Source organism: Glossina fuscipes, unplaced genomic scaffold, assembly GCF_014805625.2.
Source record: "Glossina fuscipes isolate IAEA_lab_2018 unplaced genomic scaffold, Yale_Gfus_2 113, whole genome shotgun sequence".
Lineage (NCBI taxonomy): Eukaryota > Metazoa > Arthropoda > Insecta > Diptera > Glossinidae > Glossina > Glossina fuscipes.
The window spans coordinates 870,536-890,527 of record NW_023998456.1 but is presented as its reverse complement, the minus strand read 5'-3'; the positions used below and the strand labels follow the sequence as shown (position 1 = coordinate 890,527).

The following is a 19,992-nucleotide window of genomic DNA, read 5'->3' as shown; positions in this document are numbered from 1 at the left end:
ATTTGCATCACCCCATGTGATTTTTTGAGCATCCTTCAATACGGCGACTGTCACGAATATAATGTGCAACGTGTTCGCATTACAATTATATGTAATTTCTGGTGTGTGATTACTAAAACGAGTGAGTAGCTTGATTAGGCAAAGTGGTGTAAGGTAATTAATGGTCGGCTTGTTTTTTTTTAAAAGGAAGACTAGCTACTTAGCCCAGTCATTATAAAAAAATTAAATATTTTAATGATATTATGTTTCCCAGATGCATTCAAGATGCTCATAGAGTTAGACATTGCGAAGCTTTAGCATTCGCATAGTACACGTTTCCGCAGGAGTAGCCAAATAGATAGAAAATGCGATAACTAAGTCAGTGATCGCGGGTTTACATGCTGATAAAATCATTGCTTCTTAAGCGCCACTTCTAATATTGATTCTTTTATTACGCAACATAGTTTTTCACACATTTTTCAGATAGATTCCATGGGAGGCTCCAGAGGTAGTCTCCGCATTTCTGGTTTTGCTTAGCTTTCAGAAATTCATATTTTCCTTTCATAACGTAACCGGGACAATAGACATAATTTAACAATTCCGTATGTTTTTTGATCAAACTACGTGTGACACCTTATACATGTCTGACGGGATGGCCAAGTTAGTATTTATTTCTGATATTCACCCATGTTTATCTTTCATTCATAAATCATCACGGCTTCACATCGCATTTTTGATAAGTTTTTTTTTTTTTTTATTTAAAAACAAGTTGCGATTTTCCAGTGTGTAAAGAGAGCATTGCGGAATTCTTATTATTTCTTCTAGAATAGCTATTTTTATATTCTAGGCTGCATGTTTTAGCTCAAAGCTGAGAAGGTTACAAGAAATGATGTTGAAAGCGTTTGTGGTTTGTTTAATATTCGTGCCTTTGGTGTTTAAAGAGAAATCGTGTGCAAACCAAGCTCGCAATCGATGTCTTGGATTGAAACTCTGGTTGCGTCTTGCTGGTCATGAGTGTAAGATTTTCATTTTACTTTCATATATATTAATGTATGCAGGTGAGTGTGTGTATATTATTTTATAGGCGTGTATATTTTTTGTGCAACATTTTTTCACTACATTTATGCGTAATATACATATTTTTATGTATAATATCTATATCTATATATATATATATATAAATAACATTAACGGTCTACTATCTTTACTCAGGATAGCGATTAACATACATTAACGTAGATGCTCGTCTTAAATAATTTTAGTCGTTCTATTTAAACCAATACATACTTCCAAATACGGTTTGCTTGATAATCACTACCGATTTCGGTTACGTAAAGCGTCGATGTGTTGCCAGATACAGCAATGGAATGAGGATTCTTAAATTTACCCCAATGGCCAATGATGGTTTCCGATTTCGGATTAATGGTAAAGCCGCGTACAGGTAGCATTGAGGTGGGACCATTAACGGCATAAACAATATCATCATAGGCCGCCACACCAAATACTCTACCTAGGTCAGGTTCTTGAATGGTTGCCGCTGGCTGACCTTCACCTTTAGATGATTTTAGTCCAGCTCTGTGCAAAAACAATAATTAAATTAATATCAATCATTTTGATTTTCTTTATATTAAAAAAAAAAAAAAAAAAAACAAAGAAAAGGAAAACCAAGTTTTACTTTGGACAAACCACGCGCATGTTTTCACGATCAGCTATACACAGTAAATCTAAGCGCTCCAATAAAGTAATCGCATGGGGTACTTGTAGCGAAAGGAATTCTGTAAAAATGTAAAAAGAATTTTTTTTAATTCATTAAGGTGATGACTAATATTTTCCAAGTTTTATAACGTTGAGTTAAAAAAAGAAAAATTTTAAAATCTTTTAGTTTTTGTAAATCAACCGAATTTTATTTCCATATACTTGCTATACTTTACATCACTTGTAGTACAAGAGTACACTAAGTTTGTGCGGATATCTGCAATGCAAAGATGGAGTTAAGATAAACCCATTTTTTTTATTATACCGATCGGTTGAAAACCATTTTCTGAATCTATCCGGCTAGCCGTCTGTCCGTCTTATTTTCTTTGGTTCAGCATATGGGTCGCAATTTACGAGATATTTCAGCTCAAGGGCGAACCCTATCGAAAATATCTTCGACTGGATCAATTTTTCGCCCAATTAAAGTAGTATTTCTGATAACAGGGAGTTTGAAATTATGTGAGCAAGAGGAAGCATTGTAAAAATTGTGTGAGCAAGAACAAGAATTCTAAAAATTCTCTCAAGAGACTCTATTTTGAAAAGTCGAATGATTGCATTAAGTAAAATCGTGTAGGATATTTAAAGCTGCCCGGTGTCCCGCTATTGTGTTATTTCACACATTCACGAATAGAAGGAGAACAGCTTTGCAGGTAAAGGTCGAAGTTTGCTTTTAATAAATCGTTTTTGATTGATTTCACGACGTGCTTGCGTTCCTCGTCTATATACAATAGCATGGTGGAAATGCTTGTTGCAAATATTCAATTATTTAAAATTGTTTTAAAAATAGACTACGGCCGCGAAGATCTCAAATTTTTGAAAACGATGCGCAAATAATAAATTCGTGTCTACGTCGAACTCACAACACTCTCGTCCCAAAAATTCTATTCACTTTTGTTCTTGTATTTTTCACAAGACGTTATGCAATCGTGCCTTAAATAGACGCCAGTACTCTTGAAGTTGCTCTGAAGCGCGTAAGCAAGCGAAAAGCCTAAGGAGAAAAAATAAAAAAAACACTAAAGTGTCAACCTAGCCGTCGAAGAAGTGAATGAAATGGACGCGGTCCCTTGAAAAGACTGTCAAAAGCTTATTGAATATCTAAAAAATAATTTACTCCATTACTACACTAATTACCTGGAGGTTGGGGAATGATGCGTAATAAACGTCCAGCAGCATTAAATTTCAATATTCTTTGATTGCAATAGCCATCCGCCACGAAAAACTGAAAGAAGTGCAGAAAAGTATTAAGATAACTGAAAATATTTTTACATCCATCTGCTATCGGGAGCAATCGCAGAGTCGTTTAGTAGAGCTGTGGGCAGTCATAACTTTGTTAAAGCTTCTAGAAATGACTTTTATATATAGCCTACATCACTTATGGTAAAGGGTATATTGACTTGTGCGGACGTTTGCAACACCTAGAGGGTCTTCACGTAGAACCACCTGAAATTATGTAAACTGGTTCGGAATCATTGATGAAATTTGGTACACCGACGTGTTTCTTTGGCCAAAGTACGAACTTTATTGAAAATGGCTCGGATTGGATTACTTTTTCGAGCACTCCTCGAGAAAAAAATCTTTTAGATTTCGCGAAAAAAACGCTTAGTGATAGTATTTCATCATTCCAAATTTGTGAAAACTTTGGATCGAATGAAATGTTCCTATGGAAACTGAATCTATATATGTAGTAAAAAAGGCCTTCTTTTCAATATTTCTAAATGATATAAATACTACCTTTGTTGAATTTGGGACACTTAAGTCTATTTTTTGGATCCCAATCCATGTAAGCACTTTAATGAAAAATAAGGCTTTTATATGTTCAAAAGTTTGAATCTTTATACCCTATACCATTTTTGGTACAGGGTATATCCAGTTAGTGCGGTTGTTTGTAACACGCAGAAAGCCTTAGAAAAGACCCACCTTTTATTATACCAGTCGATTTGAAATCATAATCTGAATTGATTTAAGCCTGTCTGTCCATCTGCCCGTCTGATGTCTGTTCATGTGAATTAGTGTTCAATCTACAGGTCGCAATTGTTGAGATATTTTGAAGAAATTCGGTACAGTGACAGTGGTTTGACCCAAGGACGAACATTATTGAAATGGCAAAACATGTCTTTATATAGAAAGAAGATATAATTTTTGTGTTCTATAACAAAAATAAGAATTGTGTTAGACAATGTGGTCTAGGGTATTTAATGGACGGCCTTGCCCGACTATAATGTTCTTATTTATTAATATTTTATGATGAAAATTTTTCTTTACTAAATCAACCATAGGGAATTTGGATCTAATAGATCTATTTTTTGGAATGCACCACACCTAGGGACTCTGATGGAAAGCAATTCCTTCTAAGCTTCATTTGTAGTTTGCTGTGACAGCAGTAATTGGAAACTAATAAAATCGTTGACAAGTAAATTAAGTTAGCGATATTTAGGCAAAGTCCGCGTTCGAATATCCTTCAATACGAAGACTTTCATGAAAATTATGCATTCACACAAATATAACATGTAACTTTTGGGTGTGTTACTAATTAAGGGACATGCTATAGAGTTCTTCTCTAACTATTTTTTACATAGTTTTTATCAGAAAAATGTTAGGAATCAAAAATTCAATGGTTCCGAAGGAAGGGGATACATTTAATTAATCAGAACGTTCCCAAAACGAACCTTCAGAGACCCTATAATGTATGTGTTCTTGATTAGCGTCAAATTCTGAACCCATCTAAAAATGTTACTCGCTCCATCTGTTGTCTGGTCACAAAAATTAAGAAATCTGCTTGAAGATTGGCATAAACATTGAAAATTCTTGGACGCACGTTAGTATTGAAAATAGTCCAAAATCATTCAAAAAAGGTACGGCTGGAGTAAAATATGAAATGAAGGCGCTTTTGTGTGTGTTTTTATGTTTTTTTGCTTGACACTTAAAAACCACACCAGATATAACGATACAAATTCTATATTCTACGGGTGATCTTACAGCGCCTGCACAAAAACTTTGAGCCCAGTCACATCCATCTAATGTAATAGAATATCGAAATTTAGCTTGTAAAGATTTTTTTTTCTCCTTTGAGATAAATGTGAAACGTGTGTAGGTGAAAAAAATTCGGTCATAGCTGAATATAATTTTTCTACTCATTAATATTATTCTGTAAGAGGCAGGTAAAAATCATTTTAGCTCAGACCATCGATCGATGGCATCTCTTTTAGATATATTTTCGAAGAACTTTAGATAAATGCAAAGCAAAACATTATCGCTCCTTACCTCTCCGGTTGTAGCAACGGCTATGGAAGTGGGCTTACATAAATGCTTGACTGATGATCCTGGCCGAAAAGGAGTACCAATCGTTATCAGAGGTTGTGGTTCAGATGCTCTCAGCTAATGGTTACAAATCAGATCAGATAGAAAATTTTTAATTAAAAAAAATGTCACCTTAAAGGCTTGATGCATCGCAACATCAGTTATCCAATAATTTCCATGCGTGTCGATGGTTAAACCGTGCGGTAAATAGAACATGTTCTCGCCCCAGCCCGATAAAATACTGCCAGTTTTTGCATCCAAAGTGTAAATGGTTGCTTCTTTAATTGGTCCGTTTTCAATGTAGTAAAAAATATTATTGGTTTCGTTGAAGGTGCTTAAAAATAGTTCATCAATAGTACTTGAGGCAATTGAAAAGGAGAAGATGTGTTAGCTTACTTTGAGTCCCAAAATCGATCAGCCCGATGAAATATAACTGGATTTCCATACGGATCTATTGAAACTGCAGTCACTTGGCCAAAACGATGGGCAACCTTTGGCCAATTTTCTACTAATACTGGGGTCGGTATAGCGACAGGAGATTTCGCTATATTGTCCTTATCTGCGAGCGCATTATGAGGCGAATCTAGAGCATTATTAAAACTTGGCCAATCTGACTCAGCCTAAATGTATGCAATTACAATCAGTTAATGCTATCAGTAGCTTTATGAACACGTCATCCGGTCGATAAGTAAAACTCATTCAAGTATTTATTTAAATTCATATGAATTTTATTTCCCAACTGATGATATGTTATTTTTACTTACCACAATATTTTGGTTAAGTCTTTTTTGTAAGAGAGCTCTAACGTTATTAAAAAATCGTCGCTGACTTAATGGTAATTCTTCGTATGTTAAGTGATGTGTGCTTAAATGTTTCCCCAAAACATTATTCGCAGAGAAAACGACTGCCATTACGCCAAATGTCCACAAGATTTTTATCATTTTTTATATATATATTTAATACTGGGTAGGAAAAATTGATAATAAATTAAATGAATTTTTCACATATGTCTTTAACAAAACTTTTTTCAGTATATAAACTGGAAGGAAGACTCTCTTGTGTGTACATTGACAGTTAGTGAGATTTTTTTAACTGCGCCATTATTACTATCGGTATTAGCTCATTGCTTATAAAGTAGCCATTTTGCAAAGATAAGGAAAAATTTGGAGTTCAAGTGCCAATGGACAAACGATTCGCTTGGTATTCCAGCTGATGAGTAATCAATTTAGTGAACAAATAGGAGCAGACCGCGCTTGTGAGTTTTCATCTGAAAGAAGATTTATTTCCTTTGTTATTCTTTCAATGAGGTTGTTTTACAGTTGTAAACCTAACATTATTGTTAATGACATTCAGCAAAAGTTTGGGACATGCGCTGCTTTACAATGTAGACACAAAATGCAATACGTCTAAGCGCACACTTAGGTAAATATTTTTGTTAGTTTATGCAAGAGGTTATCCATCCAAAATCGTCAATTGTTAAACATTTTGTTGTGGCAATAGGTTAGTTAAACTAAGTAAGAGTGCTACAGACGAGCGAGGCCGATCTACATGATCCTAATTCCTAAATTGTTATTCTGAACAAAATTTCATCAAGAATTATTGAAAATTATACACTTTTACCATATAAGGATTCAGTTTACGTAGAAACGATTATATGGCTGGGGGTACAAAAAATTGCCCCCTCCGATCCAAAGTTTTCACCTTAAATTTAGAATGTCCAAATCCTATTACTAAGCGATTTTTGTTGCAACTCGTTGTGAGTGTTACAATATTCGGTGAGTGGTCGAAAAAGTGATCCCTTCCGAACTATTTTCAATAGTGCTAATCCTTGAACACGATAAACAAAACGGACAGATAGACAGGCAAATTTAGAATCAGACAAGTCTGAATCAAGCGTTATAATAAAAGGTGGACGTATCTGAAGTTCTTCTCGGTATTGAATACATGCGCTTAAACCTAATATGCTCTTGAGATATGCAAACAAACTTGGGTTCAGAAAATGGTTCTGAACCGATCTGTATAATAAAATCTTGGTGTGTTTCAAGTCTTTCTGGGCATTAAAACACTCCGCACTGACTCATTACACCGAACTAGTGTATAAAAAGTAATACCAAGACCTTACGAAAGATAAGCAAAAAAAAAAAAGGCTTTCATTTATTTTTAACTGGGTATTGTCTAATCGTCACTTGGACAATGTATTCAAATATCCAATATGTAAATAAAAAAAAAATTATATAAATATAATTTGAAAACTTTCTTCACTTTGTGGCGAATCGTATTTACTCGTTCACAGTTATGCCTTAACTGCAAGCAAATTAATGCCATTTGCAAACTTCACGTGATACACCGCAGATGCAATTTTATTTGTTAATAATTATTGGGAACACATTGAAATTCTTATCATTTTCATAAACGATTTAAAGGTTGTGGGGAAATTGCATATTATAAAGTTAACATTTAACCAATGGCTAAGAGCATTAACGTAAATCTCCATCTTGTCAGCTTCATCTTTTCTCAACAGAAAACGTAAACAGAAAGACGTAAGAGGACTGGAACTATGGATGCTTTTGGTCAAATCAAATCAAATCAGAATCTTAAATTGCATTCTCAATAATCACTATCCCTTATCTTATCATCCCTATTCCCTACGTATTGCTTCAAAGTATTTAATACAGTTAAAAGACTCTTTGTTGCTATAGGTGTTATAAAAGAAATAACATTTCCACTATTGCCAAAAGTTTAATATTATTAATGTATTGAATGAAAAATAAGAATACGAACTAATAATATTAGTCAACCAGGGTGTGATCAAATTTATCAAGCACCGGGCGACTGTGGCAATAAAGGCTTGAATCTTTAAAACGTAGGTCTTCCATTTCGTCGAGTAGGGCTTCTAAAGAAGCGGCACCGTCCATTTCAGTCACTGCGGTCGCTTCTAAATCGCCTTCCATACTTAATTTATCGCAGGCGAATAAATCGCGAATGCGCAAGAATTTCATTCGGCTTTCATGACCCCAGAAATCATGTAAAGCAGGTGTGTCAGAGTCTTTACTTTTACGATGCAGCCAGAAAATAAACGCTAATAAATGAGCGCATGATTCTAAATGTAGTATAAATAATTAGATTTACCGCAAACAATTATTCAATATTGAACAACGTCGGAGACGCGGACAATCATTATTATGCGTTACCGCTTTTCAAGCTTTTAGACGGAAAGTTATTTCTTAAAAAAAAGCTTCATTAAAATCATTCAACTTCTTTCCATCCATTAGGATGTGCAAAAAACGATGCGTATCTAAAGAAAAGCTACATCAACGATTCGATGAAAATGGACAAAAGCTACATCAACTTTTCGATGAAAATTAACAGAAACATCAACTTTTCAATGAAAATGAGCAGAAGCTGCAACTCTTTCGAGCAAAAAAAGCTCAGAAAAATTCTCACCGCAACATTTTTATTTTGTTTATGTTTCTATGGCACGTGTTTCGTCCGGTGTATGGAATCTTTTACTAAAAACTCAGATTGATATGTGAATGAATGCATATTTATTTATTTATTTTATTAATGAAATTTAAAATAAATATAATTTTGCAAATTTTCTTATAAAACATATCATTAAGTTGCTTTGCCAGTTTGTATATAAAAAACGATATAAGGTATGTGTTCCTAATTACAGTCTTGTTTGAAAGCCATACTCGTTATTTGGCAATTTTATGCCTTGTATATATGCATGCGTACAAACTAGTAAAGCAATTAGCATAAAATATTCAATAAATTGGATAGAATTTTTATACAGCTCCATAAGATAGGCAATGTATTAATTGAAAAGCTTTTTAGATGCATTTAAATTTATATGTGTTTGTCACATCATCTCTTTGTATTAGATTTACTTACTGTATGTATAAAAGATTTTTGCTTGGAACCACTATGAACGCACGTATACGTGCGGATGTATTATTCCGCATCCATAGAAAAATGCATCAAATTTTCAGAATATACACACAATTGAAGAGATATTGGAAAGTCTGAATTTGTACATCTCGATATCAATAAATAAAGTAAAATAAATTATGTAAATAAATCAATTATGCTTATTCTACACTTGTCAGAAAAACTACGTTACAACTCAAATTTATCACATGTTTGTAGTCCCTGGAAACATGTTTCAAAGGTTTATCAAACAGTGCGCACTTTCGATTATTTACAATAATTTAGACATATATGTGTCGTTCTCAGAACCAGATTCTTTCTGCTCGAAAGACAGAATAGTTTTAAAATCTAGTAAAATTAATTCATAGATCGGCAATCTGCCCAAATTTAAAGATTAATGATATTGTTGTTTATATCAAAGACTTTTTCTAACAGCATCTGTAACAGCCGTCACGTTAACTGTGTGGTTAAGCATTAAGACAAAAAGTTTCCAGACCAACGAAATACAAACCCATCAGCAGTATACAGAAAATTACGATTTCAAGTGGAAGCATTTTTAACGATCCGGTTTTTAAGAAACATCTCTAACAGGTAGAGTTTGTTTCAAGGCTTCAGCCTGCAAGCAAAAGAAACTAATTTGAGCCAAAAGGTAAAGTCTTTCAACACGAATATGCGCGGTTTGAATACAGTTTTGAGCCTGCGAAACACAAAATACTATGCTTTCTTCAAAAATTAAAACCATACGACCAAGTAGAAGTTTATGTCCTTAGATTATAGTTGCCCTCGCTCACAGATAACATTACTCAAGAAATGAAGCCGAACATTTACTCCGTCCGGAATAAATTCAATGCATTGAATACGTTGAACTTTTCGGAAAATATTACAATGTTTATTGCGATTTTTTTTTCAGTAACGAAGAGAATTTTTGGCTCAATAACTATGTTTATCACCAAGATTTTCGCATAAAACGCAATTATATCCATAAAAATTGAATATATTCATGCCAACATCGTCATCGTGGCGTAGTTTGTGTTTTCAACAAACCTAGCCATAATAGCCGCAAAAGACCGCTACATCTACTGCTATAAAAGAAATGAATCTTGCATTTTATTAGGCAATCACCTCATATTATTTTACGGTGTTACGATAGTAGGTCAATGACTTCACCGCTTCTTCAATATTTCATTGTCCCGTTTTGTAGAACGACTTGAGTCAAAATCCTCAAAATACACCTCCGAGTCTGCAATGATCTCATAATTTGATTCAAATCTTTTTCCCTAGAGTACGTTTTTAAGATTTGCAAACACATAATGTGCGCTGGAAGCCATATCAATCGAGTAGTTTGAGGCATAATCACAATTCAAACTTCAATCCATGCAATTTTCGCTTTAGGTTGTCGAATAGTGACACAGTGTTTTTGCCCTATTGTGGATCATGACAAAATTTTCAAATAAAACAGTGGATACATTGCTTTTTGAAATCTTTAGGATATCAGCTATCGCATGCAACTTCATGTTTTTTGGTGTGATCATCTGCTTTGGATGTCCATTGCTGTCGCTAGTATCCACTGCGTTCAGTCTTCACTGCGTTTGATATCCGATGCCTTCAGTATCCATTCCGTTCAGTTTCCAGTGCGGTTAGTACAGTCCACTGCTTTCGCTCCGTGTAGTAATATCCACTAAGTTCAATAAAGTCGGTTAAAACGCACGAGGCTGGCCACAACAATCCACGAAATTCTTTCGTTTTGCAAATAATAAAAGTAAACCACACTTGTGTACAGACTATCAAAACGTTATTTCACAAAAATTATGTCGACTATTTGTTAGAGGCGACATCTACGCATCAGTCACGGTTTTATTGATCGCCTGCGGCAGGTTTCTTCAAAGCTTGCTCGAGGCTAAAACTTTTTCGTTTATCTGTTCGTACAATTTATGTTAGATGTAATGCGTGGTTAATAAAAAGACGAGCAGAATGATCAAATTTTAGTAAAAGCATGAATTTTATAGCATTGAGCTTTCGATCCCTAAGACGCTTCTTGTTGCCTACAATAGTTGGAAGCATTGTACAGATTGGAAATTTACGAAAACTTGGCATTGCTAGAGTGCAACGTCATATCGCTAGAATTTTGCCGCTGTTGTTCACTAATATTTTCATATTTCATTGTCCATTGACATTCAATTTTATGCTTCCTAGTCCTCTGTTTGCAAAACACGCCAAATTTTTACGATTTATTATCTATAATACCGAATAATTAATTTTTAAATTTCATTTATTTTATATATATATTTACATATTTATATTAATTGGATATAATAAACCAGAAAGATTGAAAACACCATTCTAAAGCTGTCTGTAAATATATGAATGCATCTATATATGCATATATGTATATATATAGGTGGTATAAATATGGACGTCATAGAAATAAAGTGAATGATCCGTACAGATTGCAGAGAAGCCAACTGAAGCAAGCAAAAGAAATTAAAATCGTTTGACTTTATAGCATCAAAGAAAACGAAAATTAATCATCTAAACTATTAGATGTGGTCCTTAACATTAATTATCTTCTACTAATGTGGCAAGGCTCAGTAAAACGAATTTACGATGCCACGGAATGCCAATATAGTGAGATCACTTTGTTTATTATTAAGAGGGCTTGGGGAAATGGCGTCTGCGTCTTGAAGAAGTAAGAGAATTAAAATCGGCTGCGACTGAGTCCTTGATACCTGTCTGCACTTAATACTGTTCAATATTATGTAGACTTTTTATGATCTTTGGAACTTTTTTCCCGGTGCTTCAAATGCTTTGATATAAAAACTTCGATATTTTGTAATTTTTTGTAGTAGGCGTGGCTGATCTTTTCTATTTTTGCATAGTCGCTGCAGGACTAGCCGTGGTATAGAAATACCTGATTTTTATCGTTGTGTCTGCTTCAGCTTATAAGTAACGAGCAAAAAACAATATTTCTTTTCATTTTTGAAAGCAGAAGTAGTCTCAGATTGTGTTGTGCTACGGTCGTGGGCTTTGCCCGATTAGACTCAATTTCAATATGAACCTACTTGCAAGAACTCCCAAACACTGAGTTGAATTTTTTGCGCGCCAGGAGAATGTTTATAGCAGAGTTTGCGCAAATAGATGGACAGATGGACACGCTTAAATGGCTTTCGAGCTTGATACTAATAAAGAATTTATTTACCTTACGTGGTTTCTGAACCTCCCTTCTAAATATCGCGAACATTTCGACAAAACGAATGTAATCCCCCTCCTTCAGCGATGGGTATTGAGAAGAAAGAAAATTTCTGATATCAGTTTTTTTGCCTCAGTAAAATTTACGGCCTGAAAACATCTATAGAAGGAACGGTTTTAGTTAAAAGGATAACCCAAAAACCCACTGGTTAATAGGACTGAAAGTTTTATTATTATCGACATGTGTATTAATGGAGGCATAGGTTCAAATATATATATATATTTCTTTTTTAATACGGAAACTTCCCTGCTCGTTTAACACAGCGACGGTCAGAAAAGAATGGGAAAAGGAAAAGAAATAAGGGGCTGGAAACAGCAGCCTAATAGGTATGTGTCCAATGGGTAAGTGTTATGCGCCTTTACCGACTGAGCGCTCAATATAGATACGATCAAAGAAGGAAACTCTGCCGCACTTGAAATTTAGGCGCACGAACATCGCGGTTCTTACCCACTTACTCATGCTGATATACACTAAAAGTACAAATTTTTAATATTTAACTATCTCACAGCAACAACAAGCCCTTAGAGGATGGAAAGAGACAGGCGATAGTTATTCTGGTCGTTATCTTGTCGGTTAAATTTCGGCATTCATTATTGACAAGTGGTCGCGACCTTAAGTCCCGTGCGTTTAGAAATTTTACCTCTAATAAGTGCCAACGTCTCCTATATGTTCACAAAATATACCTGTGTAGTCGAACTTTATATCTGTGGCATACAATTGTGGGAAACAGCCAATAACGCGAATATTCCCAAAATTTCAATTTGATGTTCTTCGTTTCATTGTTAATGCTCTGTGGTTCGTTAACAGCAAAATCGTTCGTGATGACTACGTTATTCCACTTATTAAATAATAGTTCAACGCCTTTCTGGGTAATATCTTGTTAAACTGAACAACCAAATCCATCTGCCTAATCGTGGAGCCTCGACGAAACTTATTTTTCGTAAGGAGGCTCAACGAAACCCGTTCTTTTTTCTGAACCCTGATGATATCCGATTTTCGCATAGGATCGCGATGAAATCCGCGATCCCAGCTTCCTTTCTTAACGTCCTTTGAATAAATCTTAAGACCTTTCAAAGTGTTCTCTGCAAATCTAAAACTATACAGAAGTTGCCTTAAAATTTGATAATGAAAGGCGTTCAATTTTTAATCGATTATCGAAATTGATATTTCGCAGTTTTGGTTGGGCTTTTAAGTTGCGAAGCACCTTCGTTTTCATTGGAGACGCAGTCGTAACGTTCTCCTTTTTGCGTTACTTCTCCCTGTTTCGATCACGAATATTTTCTCACATGTTTCTTCACACGAGCATCCCGTTTGCATCCCGTAAGATCTCAACAAATGCATTGTTGACAAAATCGTCTTCAAATTCGATAAATTCAAATCAAAAAATCTTGCACTGCAACCATCATAATCTTCACGTTATTTACAAAGGAATGAAATTGACTCTACTCCCTGATTGCGACAGTAAAGTAAAGTGTGCAAAGTAAGTCGCCGTTGGTTGATTGAACGAATGGAAAGTATTATTATTATATTATTATGATTATTATTATAATTTTAGACTAATGAAATAAATTCTTAGACTAAAAAAAAAACATTGAGCACTAGCAGCACAGGCTATCGGCTCTAATTTAAATAAATGGATAATGAGCTTAGTAGTATTAATAAAGTAATATATTGAATTGATGTTCGGTTCTGAAGCTGATTTTAGAATGTGCAAAGGGTTAGCCGTTCCAAATGCAATACTTCTGGCCAAGGAAATGCTAAGGCAGTCGCAGAGAATGTGCTTTATAGTGAGAGTTTGTCCACAACTGAAAGATTGGGGAGGAAGACTTCTTCAAGATCCATTGGTGAGTTGCAATTGTATAACCAAGACGAATTCTCGAAAATATTTGGGTCTTGGTTTTCTCAACATTCGTTGGATACAAAGGTGGAGTTAATTGAGAGTTAATGGAAGAGTAGTGTTGGCGATGGTATTGTAAATTTCCTTCTGCAATTTTCTCTTTAACTTTTCTTCCAATGTACCTTTGAAGATCCAACCGAAAGGAACGTAATTGTTATGAACTCTTCAAACTTCAAGCAACAACAACGCAGCTCTCTGAGCTGTCTGCTGCCATCAATTTTTGAGATATTCTGATCAAATTTGATACACTGCCGGTTTTTAGCGCAAAAACGAATGCTATTGAAAATGGTTCAGATCAAACCATCACAGAAGTCGCTACATGAGCAGAGTAATGTGGATTATTTAGTGGTGAGACGTGTCTAACTATGGTGTGAAACTATGGTGATAAAAAACATTTCGGTATGTTTGGTGCTTTTTTATCAAAGGAAGAAGTTATAGCAGGCATGGGTGAATAATTTTGTAGATCTAAAGAAACTTTACGCCACCAAAGATGGCATAAATGAATTGGAACATTGCTGGAAAGAATGTGTTAAACGTAAGGCAATATATGCTAAAAAAAACAAAAATGTGTACGTAACTAAATAATTTATGCTTTCCATTGTGACGCTACTAGCGCTTTCGTAGGGCTTGTGCTATACATATATAAAGCACTTTATTGGATTTCTTTTACACATGTGTCTAACGGCATTGGCTGCATGATAATCATCGTAAAAGAAGACGCATCGAAAAGTAGTGGTTCAAAACAATATAATGAACGCTACGGGAAATGTATTGTTATGAAATTCGCTTTTGCTACGATACAGTCCGTATCACTAGATCGTGGATATTTTGATCAAGAGAAATGCACTTCAAAGTTCTTTTATTTTGCTACTTTATCTTTCACAACAGTAGGAATATTTGTTCACAATTTATTTTGGCCGTACTCTCAACTTCTACGTTCTTGCCAGACAAACTCTACTTTTCACAAATATTCTATTTATATACAATTTTACAAGCATCTTACTATACCTAAATTTATGGTTTTATTTCTAATCCCAGCCGGCTTTTCCGCTAATCGTTTTCATCGGCCTGCAGCTGCATGAGGCGCCTGCAAATGCTCGTTTGGTTTTTCCTTCTTTACGGAATTTATTATTACGAAAATTACTTAGCTGACATTAACTGAATTTGGAATTTTCGTAACAGTATTTTACGAAGAACTTGCATTGTTTTGCCAAAAAGATAAGAAAGCGACATAGAGAGCCCTGCCATTCGAAGTAGTATGAAGATTAATGCAGGTTCTTTTCCTATCTATATTCGCCCAGATCTATTTACTGTGGCAGTCCTCACGAGAGCTTCTCCTCCTAGAGAGTAATATGACGCTGCTTTCTATATCTAGATCTAGAGATCACTTTTCTCAGAAGGAAGAGTGCCCATAGCGTGTACAAATAAATCGACTAAGTGTAATGAGTTGGGAGTTGTAGGAAATTACTCGATAGCCAAGTAATTTTATTATGTTTAAGTTAGGTTAGTTCAAGAACCGATTCTGAAATTTTGTCAGTTTTCGTCGATATGAAATGTGTTGACTTATTCTATGTTCCCTTGAAACCGACTGTGTGTATACCTCAGGTATGTATATATGCCGTTATGCCATTATAATTATTTGAAGATATTTCCAAGTGAAACGCATGCATTTTTAAATTGTTTATTTTTCCGCTATATTTAGAAAAATGATTTGTTTTTGTTCGCTCTCGTATTCTTTTCTCAAAACATCTGAACGATGTATATATGATAAATGAGTCAAACAAAGCAGCAAGATTTTCAATATAAAACTTTTCAATACGAAAATTCACCGCATTCAAGTATAGGCAGCGTCAGAGCAAGCGTCTTCGAGTAAACGGGAAAACAAGAATTTTCAAAAAGGTACAACACACCTCCAAAAAGTTTCTGGAACACAGTGAATGTGCAAAAAACTTTGAAATATTAAAGGAATTGAAGAAAGCACAAAAAAACCAAAAAAAAAAAAAATCAAAAAAATTTAATTGAAATAATTGAAAAATATTTTCTTTAATTTTTTTGGTGAATGTTTTTTTTTTCGTTCGTATTTTGTTTATTCTCTTTTTCTCTCTTTTGTTTTTTTTTTTGTTTTTATTTGAAAAAATCCCTTCACCTTCACGTTCGTTAGTTGTGTGAGAAGTTTTATTCAGTTCGAATAATTTGTGTTCTCGTAGATGTCAGTAGTGCCACTAATGTTCCGTGACTGGTGGGATGAGCTTGATTTTCCAATGCGCACTTCGCGCCTCTTGGATCAACATTTCGGTACTGGATTAAGGCGCGATGATTTAATGTCCTCAATTTGGAGCTCGCGTCCAACGCTTTTACGCTCGGGCTATTTGCGGCCATGGCAACGTACCGGCACTGGTTTGCAAAAGCTTGACTCCGGATCTACTCTAAACGTGAATGATGAGAAATTTGAAGTGATTTTGGATGTACAGCAATTCTCGCCTAATGAAATTACCGTAAAGGTTACGGACAGATCTGTTGTAGTGGAAGCGAAACATGAAGAAAAACAAGATGAACATGGTTACGTTTCGCGGCAATTTACGAGACGCTATATGCTTCCAAGTAAGATTTTCCTAAATTAAAATACTTTGGTATTGGAGCGCATAAAAATGCTTTTAATTCGCGTTTAGATGATGTTAATCCCGACAGCGTTACTTCGTCGTTGTCATCTGACGGTCTTCTTACCGTAACAGCGCCCATGAAGAAATTGCCACCACCAGGCAGCGAACGTGTGGTGCCAATTGCCCAAACGGGACCCTCTTCCAAGGAAGATAACGAAAAGAAAGTTGAAACAACCACTGCTTGAGGGGCCGAAGGAAACGAATCACCATATTTATGCTTAAAATTCCGCTTTCTTGAAACTTGAAACGTTCTTTTTTTTTTTTTTTTTTTTTTTGTATTCATATGTAATAGATATCAACTGCTATAGACTGCTTATTATAGTTAACACTCGTTTAGTGCACATTTGTTGCATATTTATTTTGCGTAAATCTGCATTATTTGGCACATGAATGCTTCTTTTTTTTTCTATTATACAGAATAATAATTATAATTTAGTTATTCATAGATTCACACACATCTGCTTTAGACTAAAATAAAATTTGTAATATTTATTTTTATCACAAAAAAAAAAAAAACTATTTTTATCTTTTCTGAATATCGCATAGGAAGAAAAATCTTTTGCCGCTACAAAGTTTCAATTTGTTAAATGGTTCCGGCGCAGTAAGCAGCTGTTCAATTTGTCTTTAATGTAACGAGGCATTCTCATCGATCCCATACATAATTCCCTCCGAGGATATACGGGGTTGTGTATGACGTCTACTTTTGCATTTGCACGTTCGTTAAATATGTTAAGACCGATGGATTAACTGAAAGCTTGGAATTTATTTCAATATTATGAGAAAGTTCTTAGTGTGGTCTCAGTTTGGCATATAGGAATTTTAAATACATTCTAAACCTAGCAAGAACAAAAGATATAGTCCCACTTTTTCGTTTCTTGGATCTCATAAAATCCTAAAAGATTCACGAAGAGTTATAGGCTAAAACAAATGAAAAAATTTTGGAAAACTTTGCCATATTATTGGTTTATTGACATTATAAGCTGAAATCTGCCCTGGAAGTCACATTATTCAATTTGTTACCTCGTTCATAACCTTTGTAGATATTCAGATTGCCTAGAGTTAGGCACAACCTATAACGACTCTACTTTAGAATTGACGTACGCTTGAATGTCGATCTGCTTATCTAAAGTGTGTCCAAGCATTTTTGTGTTGAACCTGCAAGGCGCAATATTTTCACCAAATTCAGCTGAACTGACGCATTCTGATCCGATTAACAAACTGTATTGAAAACAGATTCGATCGACATCTTTTTACGGTTTTTGTTATGACCGCCTTTTTGGTGTGAAGGTTCGGTATGAAGTTTATTTTTCGCCTGATTTATAAAATTCATTATTAGGTCATATAGAAAGTTTTTTTCGCAAGATGATGTTAATGCATAAATATCTGATTATCTTACACGTACATCTGCTTAAAAGATGACATTTCAGCTTACATTTTTTGTGAAGATAGTCTCTAATTTTTTGGTTATGCAAAAAGTTATATTGATTAGAAAATCGGTGAAATATCTAAAAAAATGCCCTCACTATATAATGATTTTTTAGTAAAAAAAAGATGAAACATGCAGAAACATGCCGAAAAATTTGCGAAGTGAACAGTGAGAATGCTTTGAATAAACGACGGAACCAGGGTTGGTTCAATTCCATTCCTGAAATTTCAATATCAAAGATGCACCGCGCTCTGCGCTGACATTTGCAATTGATAGAGCAGGACCTGCTTACGTGCCAGCTGTAACGAAAGAAAGAGAACTACGCATTAACCTCATGAAATTTTGGAATCATTTGAAAAGAGCAAGATACAAAAAGGGAGTTTGAAGAGTCAGAGGGTCAAACTCACCTTTTCAAAACGGAACGTATTGATAATTTTAATATTTTTATTGACAAGGATAAAAAGAACTTCACTTAGCTTGAACTGGAACTAAACTGGAACTAAGCTTACCGAAATAAAATAATCATTTCCATAAACTTGGTTCTAATGCAGTATACATAGTCTACTCACAAGGCCTATTAATAAAGTATGTTCATATTACCTTTATGCTTACATAAGCGTCTTCAATAAATAGTGAACTGCGCATGCGTTAACGCGCGTGCATTAACCTACGTTGGTTAACCAATTATGGGATTAAAGTTTAACCCGTTATGGAACCAAAGGGTGTTAACTAAAATATGTACATATAAAATAATATAATGTAATAGTACAGTGCTTTCGTCAAAAAAAAGGTGCCTTTCTTGTTTTTTTCCGCATTGTTGCTTCCAAACATCTGAGTTAATTCGCGGTGTTTACACTTTTTCTCTTGGTTTACTCTTCGTGTTTAGTAATACGAAGTTTGTGTCTAATTTAAGAGATCACTTTTGAATTTCACAAACTCTATCTGTCTGCATTTCCAATGAATATTAATAAAAATAACAAACCCGCCACTTCCCATAGCTGTTCGTGTGTGTTCGCTGCTCACTACGCTGGGCAGGTCGCACAAGCTGCGCATACAAGTGTGGTCTTTCCCTCTATTTTCTCGGTAACCCAAAATTCTCTACATGTGAATCCTATCGTTTCTAGCAACAGCGACGTCTGCTTGACGGCAGTACGCTCTACAAAGGCAATATTCGTGTCAAGATTTGCGTCTTTCCCCCTCTGGGCAAAACATAAAAAGTTATCGTCTTGCAAAAGTGTTAGCATTTTTCAATTGACTCCAACTCAGCACAGAGCTATCTCGTCTTCTAAAGTGTTAGTTGCGACTGAAAACATTGAAATGTTGTTAAGTAAACCATTCTGACCAGCTGGATCCTTAATTAAGAAATTGATTCCTCGGGATTGACCCCGCAACACTAATTTGGAAATGCTTCCATCCTCAAAGAACTAAATATTTCTTCAGGTCCAGTAACTTTCATTTACCAAAATGTTAGGGGTCTAAACTCAAAAATTCGGCCGAAATGTAGATTTATTCTTGGTGTTTCCTTCCTAATTAAGTCAATTAATGGTACTATTGATTCGTCCACATTACTTCATGAGATAAGCTTTAATGTCCTCAACCGTTTAACCTGTTCAGAGTTGTTTACCGAAACCTAAACGGAGTTTATCACTTTATCTCAATATCGGACTCTTTAAAGTCTATCAAAATAACTATGCTTAGTACGCGCGATTTGCCTATGTCGTCTTTAACCAACTTGCAATCTTAACATTACACTTTGATCCGAAAATTGACTGGTCAAGCTTTCCATGTTTGTAATGGCTTA

At 34.9% G+C, this 19,992-nt stretch overlaps 2 protein-coding genes across 3 annotated transcripts; one reads left to right on the top strand and one right to left on the bottom strand.

Annotated features, from left to right (window-relative positions):
• Positions 1-190: 190 nt before the first annotated feature.
• On the bottom strand, positions 191-6,231 carry LOC119639718 (peptidyl-alpha-hydroxyglycine alpha-amidating lyase 2). Its single transcript, XM_038037329.1, has 7 exons — positions 5,796-6,231; positions 5,428-5,651; positions 5,164-5,365; positions 4,996-5,109; positions 2,866-2,953; positions 1,655-1,754; positions 191-1,554 (listed from the first exon to the last, which is right to left on the bottom strand). The coding sequence occupies exons 1-7, from the start codon at positions 5,970-5,972 to the stop codon at positions 1,251-1,253; spliced, it is 1,209 nt and encodes a 402-aa protein (XP_037893257.1). The 5' UTR covers positions 5,973-6,231; the 3' UTR covers positions 191-1,250.
• Positions 6,232-15,894: 9,663 nt separating this feature from the next.
• Positions 15,895-17,281, top strand: LOC119639759 (protein lethal(2)essential for life). 2 transcript variants are annotated; one of them, XM_038037396.1, is made up of 3 exons: positions 15,895-16,004; positions 16,313-16,706; positions 16,775-17,281. In XM_038037396.1, the coding sequence occupies exons 2-3, from the start codon at positions 16,313-16,315 to the stop codon at positions 16,948-16,950; spliced, it is 570 nt and encodes a 189-aa protein (XP_037893324.1). In that variant the 5' UTR covers positions 15,895-16,004; the 3' UTR covers positions 16,951-17,281. The 2 variants fall into 2 exon arrangements, with proteins under 2 accessions (XP_037893324.1, XP_037893323.1); XM_038037395.1 differs by having other exon boundaries at positions 15,897-16,004; positions 16,267-16,706.
• The last annotated feature ends 2,711 nt before the right edge of the window (positions 17,282-19,992 follow it).

Bases quoted from the DNA above. Each gene is read 5' to 3' on its own strand.
- LOC119639759 (XM_038037396.1), top strand. From the start codon at position 16,313: ATGTCAGTAGTGCCACTAATGTTCCGTGACTGGTGGGATGAGCTTGAT. The intron at 16,707-16,774 runs GTAAGATTTTCC...ATTCGCGTTTAG, and splicing joins GAGACGCTATATGCTTCCAA to ATGATGTTAATCCCGACAGC.
- LOC119639718 (XM_038037329.1), bottom strand. From the start codon at position 5,972: ATGATAAAAATCTTGTGGACATTTGGCGTAATGGCAGTCGTTTTCTCT. The intron at 5,652-5,795 runs GTAAGTAAAAAT...GCATACATTTAG, and splicing joins GACTTAACCAAAATATTGTG to GCTGAGTCAGATTGGCCAAG. The intron at 5,110-5,163 runs GTGACATTTTTT...TGTAACCATTAG, and splicing joins CGATGCATCAAGCCTTTAAG to CTGAGAGCATCTGAACCACA.